At 44.3% G+C, this 12,657-nt stretch overlaps 1 protein-coding gene and 2 non-coding genes across 5 annotated transcripts in view; all 3 read right to left on the bottom strand.

The window, feature by feature from the left end:
• Positions 1-12,372, bottom strand: part of LOC125751676 (inner centromere protein) — a 13,629-nt gene extending 1,257 nt beyond the window's left edge. Inside the window, exons 1-18 of one of the 3 annotated variants that reach the window (XM_049030807.1) lie at positions 12,188-12,372; positions 11,090-11,235; positions 10,869-10,976; positions 9,755-10,374; positions 9,577-9,628; positions 8,488-8,536; positions 8,280-8,412; positions 8,147-8,189; positions 6,425-6,503; positions 5,846-5,986; positions 4,132-4,149; positions 2,513-2,622; positions 2,047-2,167; positions 988-1,110; positions 648-901; positions 413-512; positions 241-327; positions 1-49 (exon numbers count right to left, since the gene is read on the bottom strand). The exon at positions 1-49 is cut by the window's left edge and continues 8 nt beyond it. In XM_049030807.1, coding sequence (XP_048886764.1) covers positions 1-49; positions 241-327; positions 413-512; positions 648-901; positions 988-1,110; positions 2,047-2,167; positions 2,513-2,622; positions 4,132-4,149; positions 5,846-5,986; positions 6,425-6,503; positions 8,147-8,189; positions 8,280-8,412; positions 8,488-8,536; positions 9,577-9,628; positions 9,755-10,374; positions 10,869-10,976; positions 11,090-11,226 — 2,224 coding nt within the window. In that variant the 5' untranslated portion in view covers positions 11,227-11,235; positions 12,188-12,372. Of the gene's footprint in view, positions 50-240; positions 328-412; positions 513-647; positions 902-987; positions 1,111-2,046; positions 2,168-2,512; positions 2,623-4,131; positions 4,150-5,845; positions 5,987-6,424; positions 6,504-8,146; positions 8,190-8,279; positions 8,413-8,487; positions 8,537-9,576; positions 9,629-9,754; positions 10,375-10,868; positions 10,977-11,089; positions 11,236-11,503; positions 11,778-12,187 lie in introns of those variants that run through there. The other 2 variants (XM_049030808.1, XM_049030809.1) reach the window with 2 other exon arrangements.
• Positions 1,487-1,628, bottom strand: LOC125704328 (small nucleolar RNA SNORA79). Its single transcript, XR_007381094.1, has one exon. It is a non-coding gene; the product is annotated as a small nucleolar RNA SNORA79 (small nucleolar RNA).
• On the bottom strand, positions 2,335-2,476 carry LOC125704329 (small nucleolar RNA SNORA79). Its single transcript, XR_007381095.1, has one exon. It is a non-coding gene; the product is annotated as a small nucleolar RNA SNORA79 (small nucleolar RNA).
• Positions 12,373-12,657: the final 285 nt, after the last annotated feature.

A 12,657-nucleotide genomic window follows, 5' to 3' on the forward strand; every position in this document is an offset into this window, starting at 1 on the left:
TCACATTGAGGACGGTGCTCTTGCTCACTGGTGTTTTTACCAGCGATTGCTGTGGGAGAGGGATATGGGGGACACAATGAAATATACCCTCTATCATACACAGGAATGCAAACACTTTCCAGCATAGGGAGGAAAATTGCCACACAGTGGTTAGACTGGATTTCAATGCTTAAGTTCAAAGGTCACACAAGGATTAGACATGTGAACAAATGAGAGCCTGCCCATAAGCACACACCCTACCTGTAGCTCTTCCTTATTCTTGGCAGCAGCGGCTTGCTTCTGTAATGCTGCCTTTTCCTCCTCAGTCTTCTGTCTTTCCTGCGCCTCCTGTTGGAGACATTAAGAATTACAGCCCAAAGGCTCAGAGCATCTCAAAAGCGCACATCAGCGGCACGCTGCACAGCAAGCTGACCTTCCGACTCCTCTCCTCCGCCTCCTTGCGCTCCTTCTCACGGGCAGCCAGCTCCAGCTCTCGCCGCAGGGCTTCTGCTTTTTCCCGCTCCATCCTTTCCCTGTGGACAGTGACTGTAATAAGCTCAAGGGCACTGGGTTTGTTTGCAGGAGCCAGGTGAAGAATCTCTGGCTACATACTTCCGCGTCGCCCTATTCTGCAGTATTTAAAAGACAGATGCTTGTCTTTATAGCACCTTTCAGCAGCTGCCTGCTGCTGGCGCAGTCTCTCCTTCTCTCGCTCCCTCCGCAGCTCCCATTCTCGCTCCCTCTCCAGCTCCCGCTGACGCTCCTGCTCCCTCCGCAGCTCCCATTCTCGCTCCCTCTCCCGCTCCTGCTCCCTCCGCAGCTCCTGAGCCCGTCGTGCCTCTGCGAGCTTGCGGGCTCGCTCCTGCTCCTCCTCAGCTCGCCGCTTGGCCTGGAGCTCCTGCTGCCTTTTCTCCTCCTCCTCCTGAGCCACCATTCACAGGAGGCCTAGTCAGCACTTCTCCCTTCATTAGATACAGGGCCCCACAGGCCGGACAAACACCTCCTCACCTGCTGCATCATCTTCTTGGCAGCTTCCTCCTCTTGCAGCTTCCTCCGCAGCTCTAGCTCCTCTTGACGCTTGGAGGCCACCTTTTTCTTGGCCTTCTCCTCCGCAATGCGCTCCACTCTCATCTGTGGTAGATCACCAGAGCTTTCAGTGGTGAACTTTCAGATCCATAAGCAGCCAGTACTTATGCATGATTTAATGCCATTACTTGTTTCGACCTGTGACCCAAAAGCCTAACTGTGGTTCTCATTCAGGTTGGTCTATGCAGTTTCTGCTGAACTACTAAATGATGTTCAGCTAAAGTGCGACTTCTCTCAAAGAGCCATTGCAACAGTATGCATCCATTCTTATCTTTTTGGACAAGTAGTTTCATTATTTTAGTGAATCCTCCATTCAACAATGTAAACCATATAAAAAAGGTCAAACACAGAACAATGTAGCGTGCACACAGCAATGAGAAAGACCACGGAGCAGTCAGCAAATCAGCAAGTTGCTCTTCAAGCATGTAGGGCCTCGCAAAATTCAGGGATCGTAAGAGCAGCCCTGCCGCCTCACGAAACCTGAGTGAAGAGGACCCAGATGATCTCTGACAGCCTAAAATCCCACGTGCCATGGCTCGGAGCAGCGGGAGGAACGGCTGTCAGGCAATGAACCAAGTTACCGAGTCACATAGTAATAACATAAGATCACACAAACCTTACACTAAAAGACCAGTAGGACAACACTGAACACTTTAGTATAGGAAGCACCCTTTGGGCTACACGCCACATGCTTAATCCACACACCACCCAAGGCTTCCCCTACTGCAGTGGTTCTCAAACTGGGTCCTCAGGACCCACTGCCCTGCCTGTTTTCCAGCTATCTCTGCCATACACACCGCTGATTGACTGAACACACCTGATCCAGGAAATCAGAAGCTGAAAGACAGCTGGGACTTGTGTGTGTGGGGCAGGGATAGCAGGAAAACAAGCAGGGCAGTGGGTGCTGAGGACCCAGTTTCAGAACCACTGCCCTACTGGAGGGTACAAGCCACAGAAGCAAGCAGCCCTAATCACCCCCACCTTGTCATTCTTTTCTTCCATTTGGGCCATTTTCTGCTCTATTTTCTTCTTCTTCTCTTCCTCTTTCTGCTCTTCTTTCACTCGGGCCTCAACCACCTTTCTCAGGCGCTCATCTCTCTTCCTAGAGAAATATATCCCCACAATTTAAACATCCAAAATGTTCTTACGGCAGTTACAACTCCAGTAATTCCAGGGTTAGCTGGAATGCACCTTCTATGGCAAAAATTAAACGCCTATATCCTTATTTTATCCCCAGTGGACACAGAACCCACCAGGCTTCTGAACATGTGATGTCAGGCCTCGCAAAATTCAGGGATCGCAAGAGCAGCCCCGCCGCCTCACGAAACCTGAGTGAAGACGACCCAGATGATCTCTGACAGCCTAAAATCCCATGTGCCATGGCTCGGAGCACCGGGAGGAACGGCTGTCAGCCAGAACATTAAGTTGCCAGGAGGGGTAGTCCGACCTTTTCATTTCCTCCTGCTTTCGCTTCTTTTCCTCCTCCAACTTTTTCTTCCTCTCCAACTCCTGCTCCTGCTTCTTTTTCAGAGCTTCCAAACGCAATCGCTCCCGCTCCTGGGGAAGGACAACAAGGCATGAGAAGTCAGATCTGGTCACCCAATACACAGGGCCAACTCAAGTCACTGACAGACCAGACGTCGAGTATTAGCTCATGCAGTGGTTCTTTTGACTTTTGCAGATGTTCAAGTCAATTTCCAAAGTACTAATGACCTGACCACACGCCCATTGAAAACAGATTCCCCTGATAGCTTTAACCCAGTTAGCACAGTCCAATAAACTGGAGTAATATCCTGCCTACCAACAAAATAATGCACAATATGCATATTGAACCACTCTATAGCATCTGTGCTATTAAAACTAACGTTTGCCCATGTTAATGCATGTTGAACCCATCTGCAGATGCACCACCCCCCCTGGACTGAGGGGAAAGCACAGACCGACCACTGCAACATGCTTATCAAACATTCCTTCACAACTTTGGTCAGTGTGTAGATACCTCCCACAGACATGTACATCCACAACAGCAAAATGTGCTCCGTCTTTTGTATGAAATTAGCCATATAGCAATATCAAATGGCCCTGTAGAGGATGGCTCATTCAATTCATTGCAAAAGGGCCAATCTGCATATTCTTTGCAAACTGATGCAGTTGGTCAGTAGATAGTAGAGGTATAATAATGAAACATATGATGAATTAAGGTGGTGATTCAAATGCATCAAATCCATAATGTTAGAACTGGTTATGATCAGCTCAAAAAGGATTAAGATACCCCAATTGTGGGGGCTGCGTGTTCTTGCACAGATGTGCCGCAGGCAGACACGCAAAGTGGTGCTGGTAGTGGGGGGGGGGGGGGTTGGTTAAATTTTCATAAAGAAAGCAGTACCTGATCTTTGTGCTTTGGTGATTTTTTGCACCATGATGCTTTTTGGAAACTCGCCCATTTTGTAGCGCAGAATGATCTCTAATAGGCTAGATGCCAATTTATGACCTCTGGCCTAGGTGATGGCAGCTGACCAGGTAGCGATATCCTTGTATTAAATGAGCCTCCGGCAAAACAGTATCTCACAGACCAATCAGGTAGCACTTCCCTTATGCATTTGTTTTTTCCCTTAGAGACTTCAGTAGTTGACCTTTGACATTCATTTATGTGGAGCTTTTAATGTTTTGAGATTCTAATTTGTTTAATCCATTGATAATTAAGCTCCCAAGGATCATGTGAAATTTAAAAAAACAATTCAAAAAAACAAAACAAACTCAAAATCAAATATTTGCCCCCCTAGTAGACAGCATTACCATGAGTTCCATTAGATACGGATGAAATGGGAGCAATGAGTTCACAGAAATCTAGGAATGATAAATGGGGAAGAGACCAGGGCCCGCTATCCACCAGTGAATGTGACAGCAATGTCCCACTACACCAAGTCAGTGACACTACAAATGGGACAGACAGTGGAAGAAGTTGTCGACACAAAGACAATTTAAAAAAAAAAAAACAAAAAAAAAAACAGGTCGGCATTTTAACTGGTGCAGTGTGAGCAGTACACACCGACCTAGAATACTTACAACCAAACCGGGGGCTGGCTAGAGATGGGTGGAGAGACAAGAGGAAGGAGACCGCATAAATATTGCATTTTTAAAAAACTGTCTAGGTACAGTTTAGACATTGCATACATGAACCCAAGGACCTGTGCATGTTCCATAAGTACACAGGATATATGCACAAAAATGGCACCCTGAGTGACAAGGAAAGGAACTGAGCTTCCAAGACTGATGACATGACTTTCATTTGAATTGATTGACATGCTTCAAGGAGCAAAATCTAGCTCTCCATCACAACAACTTCCACATTATAAAAGCATGGTTTTTAACAGCATTAACATACTACAAAGTAAAATGGCCAAAACAGAATAAAAACAAGTTATATTGCAAGTAAGCACGATGCCACCATTCTAGAATTTGTCCTTGTACATGACAGCAACCTTCCACGTTCAAAATACACCAGTTCAGCTCAGAGTCCACAAATTCCGTTCCAAAAGCAAAAGGCATCCGACAACGGAAAAATATACCACCCCACACGGAAAAGCACAACCGAGGGCCCTTTCACACCACGGGAACCAGAACCTTTTTCCTGGAACACCTCAGGTTCACATAGCAGGAACTACAATCAAGCAGAGTTCCTCAGAGGTAGTTCCGGAACCCTTTAGTGCCTACTCCAGACTATGTACTTTTCACTTGAACAAAAGCTACTGGTGCAGTACACAGTGGTAAAAACTTGCTGACTGGTTTACCACAAGCACTGGTGTTAGCTTGGAAGGTATGTGGGAAAGTAGTAGTGGAACCAAAAAAAAAAAAAAAAAAATAAAAATAAAAAAAATAAAAAAGCAGATAGAATTAGTTTTGTACCTCAATTACACCTATAACCAACATATTTGTCTAATATCACCAGTACTGATGGTGAAACTTCCCAGTGTTTATCAGTGGGACAACATTACATTAATCTTCCTTTTTTCCAAATTACAATCTGCTGACCACTTAATTATAAACATGTTGCAGACTGTATAAATTAATAAAAGGCTGTGCCATTGTGATTGTGATGGACCTCCTCCCCCCTCCCAAAAAAGGACTTGTTCATCCTCCATTGTTTTGGGGTGGTGGTGTAGACTTGTGGGATATCGTGTGTGAAGTTTGGCAACGCGAGCTTTTTGTACCTCCAACACTGATTTAGCATAAAAGGTCCCACATTGTGTTGGGCAGTGTGAATACAACACGAGTGATCAGGAGCTACAAACCCCTAGGTGAGACAACTCAGCATTTAAACAGGGACCAGGACCCAGAACTTTAGTGTGAAAGCACCTTATACAACCCATGACTAATAATGTATATTAACATCTCACCAAACAGTACAAATTCAAGAATTGAGGTAAAACAAACATCGTACCTCAGACATACTGATTTATACGTGTGATTAAACCCAGTATCTCCTAGCATGAGAGAAATTCAAACCTCTTTTCCACTCTGACACGTTTTGTGCGGTGTCTTCATTGAGTCCGAATTTCCCAGAGGAATCTACCCGAGGGATTAATAAAGTTTCTATCTATCTAATCACTCGTTCACAAAAGAAAACTCACTGTGAACAAGCTTCTGTTGCACATGACCTTCTAAAACAGCACAAAGAGTGCCAAGGACGAAAACTGATAAGTGCACCACTAACCACATTCTGAGAAACCGGCACCGAGAATTAGAGGACATTAAATGGTGGCAGACATAGGGGACTGACCTTCAAATCTACTCTGACGGGAGTTGAGTATTTGATGAAAGACTTCATGACAGCATTTCGACCCATGGACACAGGTGTTGACATCAGTATCTGGTTCTTCTGTACTGTGTGCAGGAATGACTTCATGTTGGGCTTAATGGCCTGGAAAGTCAGATACAATGTTTTACACCCAAAACAGCTCTGTAGATCTCTGAAGACACACCAACTGAATTATATCACAGGGCATTACATTACACTCTGGTTTTCATAAGAGTGACATACCAAAGATACATGTCACCATGTTACACACCGATTATAAAAGCTATTAAAACAAACATTTCCTAAAGTAGGGATGCCCCAACGAACAGACCAGGCTAGGGCCCCTTTACCAGTAAGGGATGACCACTAATGAACTAAAACCCAGATGGCAGTGAGGCCTCCCCCCATCGAATACTTTTACTTCCAAACCTGGAAGGGGGGGGGGGGGTTCCCCTTCAATTAGTTTCACTTTGAGTGAACCAAATAATCATATAGACCTCCATGTTGAACACCCAGAAACTGAAACAAAACATGTTGATTAGCAAATACAAGTAGTCTTACACTCTGGCTCTTGTTTGGGGGAGAGGGCTTCTTTCTTGGAACAGTAAGGTCCTCTGTGCTGGAGCCCAGGCGCTTGGTGCTAGAAGTGGCAATAGACAGGGCGGGCTGAGACAGATCCATGGCGCAGACAGACACTGACACCGTGAAGTCTCCAGCCTTCCCTAGAGAACTGTATCAAAGCCAGATTTCTTGCATAGCTGGTTAACCCTCTGGGGTCGAGTGCATTGTCGACAATGCAGCATATAAATTGAAATACACAAAAAATATCTCGCTGAAATCTAAAATGTGTGAATGGCTCATGGATACACATGAAAGTTGCTACATATTCAATGAAAGGAGCCCAGAAATAATGACATGAGTTAAATAAGAAAAACCTATCCAACCGACTGTTGCAACTACACCATTTAGTCATCTTCACGCAGCAAAGACTTTGGTGATCAGATAACTGATCAAAAACTGCCAGCATTGCTTACTATGCAAGTATGTTTCTGCAAGTGTTCCAAACTGCATTTTGAGATGTCTATACTTTGATGTCAAAATTACAAACTTCATATAAATCTGACATTTACAAAAATACGCCAAGATTAAGAAGAGTTCAATGCCAAAACAAAAGAAATAAATGCCATGAATTAAGTTTATGATACTGAATGAAATGTGTGACCATGCCCCAGTCAGTGAAAGTGTGTTGCCTAGCCCTAGACCCCAGAGGATTAACTTTGAGGATAAGTACAGGTAACTGACCTTCCGATATCATGATGCCGATGTACTTCTTAGTGGGATACACCACTCTACTAACTCATCCTATATGCCTAATTTGGTCCGCTGCAGGTTATGTTGCGGGCTCACAGATATCAAACACTACTTGGACTAGGGCTGTCGTGATCATGTTGTGATGTAATCACGATATGGCACATGTGCAATAATCACCAGGGCTTTACATGACAGGTGAAACATCTGTCCAGATGTTGGCTTTTCAGTACTATATGGACATTTACATACGCCAACAATTTGGCAAGCAGGTGTGTAGTGTGCCTAAAATATTGGGATGCGTATTATAACACCCAAAAGTTGAATTCGGTTAGTGGAGCAGGCCACATGCTATTCTGGGAAATCATGAAGACAATAAGCACTGAAGTGGCGGTGAAGAGAAAAGATGGTGGTATGATGATTGTTTAATAAAAGTGTTGGATATCCAACTGCAAAAACTAAGGTACATATATTACTGAAAAGTGAAGATCTGGACAAATTTCACCAGATTACAGGTAAATTACATGTCCTCCAGATAAGAGGGACATTTTTTCAATCCTGAAATGTTCACTCATGCACTTCACGGTCAATGACAGTTGCTTTTACTGGCAATGAATTGAAAAACCAAGCCCTGCTGTGACCCATGTTTATGCGATTGGCTGACTGTTGCACATGGCACACTTTTATACGCTTGTGCTCCGGATGCAATCTTGTTTTCATTAAGAGAATATGGCTCAACCCAGATTGCTGATAGTTATAATAGTTTCTCTGATAGCATTTATTCAGTTGTTAAAACAAGCTTATGTCCCAAACACTGACTTTTCTACATTCATTTCATGATAAAGGTATCAGGTCTGTTAGAATTTGATCCTTAAACAAGGCATCATTTAGTGGTTTCACTTTTACAGAGCAAGTAAGCAAAACAAGGGAACACACCAGAGTAAAGGCCTTTATAGTTCAGTGGGGCAAACTTACCTGAGACTTGAGATGGTTGCTAGAGGCTTCTTTCCACTGTCATCTATAGAGGAAAATCCACATGTGTTATCATGCACCAGCAATACTACAAGATAGAAGACTCTACAGGCAGGTGGCAAAACAGCATCATCACCTGAACCAGATGTATAGACTTTCTCAATGTTAGAGGGTGGGGCTGGGGGCCCCAGCGGAGTGTTGGTCTGGGCCATGGAGCGTGTGAAACGCCGGACATCTTCTCCAGCCTTTTCCTCTTCAACCATCACCACCTAGACAAACATACGTACGTCAGGCCTATTGATGGGCAGAAGGCCATCTCTCCAACATCTGACTTATGGTCTTACCTTAACCTCTGGCTCCACCACTTCCTCCACTGGTTCCTCAATCAGCACACTGTTACACAAGACAGAGCTACATCATTCAATAAACCGATAAACATGCAAAGTATGATTTCAGAAGAAGCACTAATGGCACCCGAGTTTGGATTAATGTACCCCACCTTTACCCATTTCACATGCGAGTACAGGAACACACTTCTGATTCGTCCAAACCAAAGCCATTATTACCAAAGCCACAACTACATTATGTTCAACATTTAAAATCATTGTATTGCAATACCAAAATTATGATCATCATTTTGCAAATTTCAATATTTAAGGAGTCTCAACATGCAGGAAATACACCAAATTTGTGTGCCAGTCTGCAAAACAAATCTCACACGTCTTACAAGTAGTTAAATAAAAGAAACCACTGTTGTCCACTGCCAGCCTCTAGCTGATGAGCTAGGCAGACAAAGTGAGATATGTCACTTATTTAGGATTTAAACCAAACGAAAACGGCGAACCTGCAGACCTGACAGTCCCAGGCTGTTACGAGGGAGCAACATGTGTAACCTGGCAAACCATCCGGCTTTTGCTCGTCCCAACTTGTATAAGGAGTTTAAAGGTCATCAGGTGTGCAGGATTACATCACTATTGTTTTTGTCGGTTACCTAGTGGTCATTACTTCACGTTTTGCTTCAAAGTCATGTTCAGCCTACATGAGTTTGTTCATATCCCTTTCCAGTGGCAAAAAGTACACTAGGCTAAATGACACAGAAACTCAATACTAATGTATTATGAAAGAGGTTTCAGAATTAATGTGAACCAAGAACATCATGTGCAACTCAAATCACATGTGAAAATGCATATAAAAATAGTAGTCTTAAAAATATATTGACAAGACGCAATAAAGAACAGCACTAATATATTACGGTATGCTATAATATTTTTGCCATTCAAAGTACGAAATATTGGTGTAGCCTAGTTCACAAATATGCTGGTATTTCCAAGCAACATATTTAAATTGGAGTGTTTTACAGTATCAATACTGAGGTACCAAAGCTGGTATCCATATCGAAATCACTTTGGTATCAGTTGAGCCCCACTACTTACCCATCCATTTGATCTGCTGCTTCTTCTCCATCGGTGTCCAAAAACACCTCCCCTGATTGAGAAAAGCACAATGCAAACATAACCAATGGAGTTTATAATGTTCATTAATAAAACTAGAATCAAATACACCATGAATTTAGCATAGAAGCACTGTACGGTTTGGTGGGGGGTGACTCACCACTGGAGCTACTGAGGCGCGCCTTCTTCTTGAGGAATGAACGGCGGGACGCACGGCGCACAGCCTGCTGGGTCATGCTGCGCCGCAGGCCGCTCAGAGAGCAGCGCACGGAGACCCGGCGGGCGGAAGAGCGGCGCGGCGCTGCTGCATGGGCGCCGCTCTCCTGGGCCGCAGTGGGGGACATCTTGGAAGCCCCCTGGTCACCGGACTCTTCCTGTGCCAGCAGGAGTTCCGCAGAGTTCCGCTCAGCAGCGGAAATGCCGATCGTTAGCTGAGGGGGAGATGCGGCGGGTGGCTGGGGCTGTGGGACGGAGCTGCCTGACTCCACCTCTGCCCCAACCTCCGGCTCCTGAGGATCTGTGGCATGCTGCACTCCAGGCTCCATGGGGGCTTCCTTCCCCATCTCCAGGCAGCTTCCCTTGCTGGAGGCATTATCCACCACCTCCGTTTCAATGGAAGCCTGCCGCTGTTTGTTACGGCGGGTGTTGCGCTTGGGCTGCTCCGCTTCCATGTCTGGGGCGGCACCCGCTCCCACGACTGTTACATTCTCTGTGATCAGGCCAAGTGTCTGCACCAGGTGGGTGGAGGAGCGCAGGTTACTGCGTGCACCTCTGGAGAAACTAAGGGAAGACAGGTAGAGAATAAGGTCAGTGTTAGAAGTTAATCACGTTATTTCGCACCAAACCCGGCCCTCAAATACAAGCTGCTGTCATTTTTAAGAAAATTTTAAAGAAGTGATGTACTAAGTGCATATTTGTTTTTATGATGTACAAATAAACATTCTAGGTTGTGTTATTCAAACATCACAACTGTTCCTAATTGTGTTTAATATCCCCCCCCCCCCCACACACACACTTCCCTGCTGTACTAAACTTACACCTAACCCTGAACCCCATACCAAGGTCTGTACCCATTAATTTTGTGTACCGTTACACTCCCAAACAGCATGCACACATTTCACACCAATATACTCAGCTGTAATGTATGTGATCGCACTGTAACAGATGTTCTTCCCCATAGACATTATAACCATCTCAACCTACCATGCCCTCATTTACTAGTGCACCATTCACTCTCAGCCACACTTAGACGGGCCGAGAAAACAGTCACTTACCGTCTCTTGCCACGGTTGTCTGTACGGCCCACCGAAACCCGCTTCCTACGGTTGCTCTTCTTTTGCGATGGAGTCTTCGGCATGAGTTCGGGTTCTGCGCTGAAGTCACTAACGGACAGAAAATAAATAGATAAATAAAAACAGGCAGTGCCAATTTCAACACTCTACAAGTCTCACTGCTCAGCTCCCATAAAACCCCCAAGATCAGATGCATCGCCCACCTGGAGAACATGCGGATGGCCTCCTCTTGTATTTCATCCAGCCACACCATGTTGACGTCCACTTCATCAGCAAACTCCTTCATCTTTGTATCAAACAACTCCCGGAGGGAGTGCATGGTGGAGAGCAGGGAGTTCATGGCTGCAGCCTGTGGTGGACAAAGGACACCCATGAGCCGTGGGATGCATCAGTTTTCACTTCCGTCACTTTACAGTTTACGCTTCCACAGTCCGTCAAGCATGCATTCTGAAAGGTCGTGTCAAGTTCGTCAACACTGGTTTGTATTTCAGGAAGAAATTTCATCTTAAAATTATGACATACAAAAAAAAAAAAACCAAGAGAGGAAACCATTTCACGGGCAGGGAATCAATCTGTTCACCACACCGTCTCCTATCGATAGTAACAACAATACTTACTTGCTTCGCATTCACGTGTTCAGTGGTGTTTATGAACAATAAGCCCGACAAATTCGAGATCTTCCGCACAAATTACAGCTTCTTGTCCCACGTAATACCACTCAACCACAATCGAATTAATTGGAAGATCGACCACTTTTTAGAGATTAAATAGAACTGGTTTCTGTGAAGTGCAGAATAGACCTATGCAAATGTAGCCAGCTTATGATAGACATATTTGGACAAGCAGAATCACCAACCGAACATCAGACCAAATTAAAAACTTAAGGACCTGTCGAGACAAGCCCCCCGATAAAAAAAAGGCCGTCGGACGCTAAAACTTCTCCTAAGCTATGAGGACACAAGGAAATCGAGATCAAAATATCACACTGGTCAGACGACGAACTGTACACCCGAGTAAGAATTCTGATTGATTCACAATGAAAATAGCTTTGCAGACTACATTATGGTCAACAGTCCATATTTTGAATAGTTTCCGGAAAGACGACGCAAATTAGTACTGTTATCTCCGTAAATATCATCATAACTCAATATTAGTACTGCGGATTAATTTAACTACATTTACTATGTCAAAGCAGAAAAGAATAAGATGATAACTGCACAAAAGTTACAAGACAAACCCGGACATGTTACTACTGCGTTACATAGGTTTCATTAAAATCGGTAAAATAGCGCTACGTGTACCTTTAGAAAATCCTTTTTGGGTTATAAATACAAAAGGGATTCCGGTGAAAAACCCTTCGCTTTATAAATCCAAAAATATTGAATTAAACTTTTTTTTTATTTTTTTTAATTTACTCCATCCATGCAACGGCCAAGCCAATTCCACACGACCATAGAACCCCGCTTCTATGATCAGTTTAAATGCTCACAGAACCAATAGCCGAGAGAATTCTGAGTGACGTCAAAAATACGTATACCATTGGCCCTCTCAACGGAAGACTTGCAGGCGGTTCATTGCGCCTGCGACCAATTGAACAGAAGATGAAGGTGAACACGGAAGAGGAGGGCAATGGTCTTCATTCCTGATTGGACTATCCATTCATCAGTCAGATTCAAATAAACCAATCTTTCACTCGGGTTGTATCTCTTACGATTTTTTCATAGGTTCGCTTTCCAGACTGTAATGTTTTTACACTACTCCGTATCATACC

The sequence above is a fragment of the Brienomyrus brachyistius genome, chromosome 11 (assembly GCF_023856365.1).
Source record: "Brienomyrus brachyistius isolate T26 chromosome 11, BBRACH_0.4, whole genome shotgun sequence".
NCBI lineage: Eukaryota > Metazoa > Chordata > Actinopteri > Osteoglossiformes > Mormyridae > Brienomyrus > Brienomyrus brachyistius.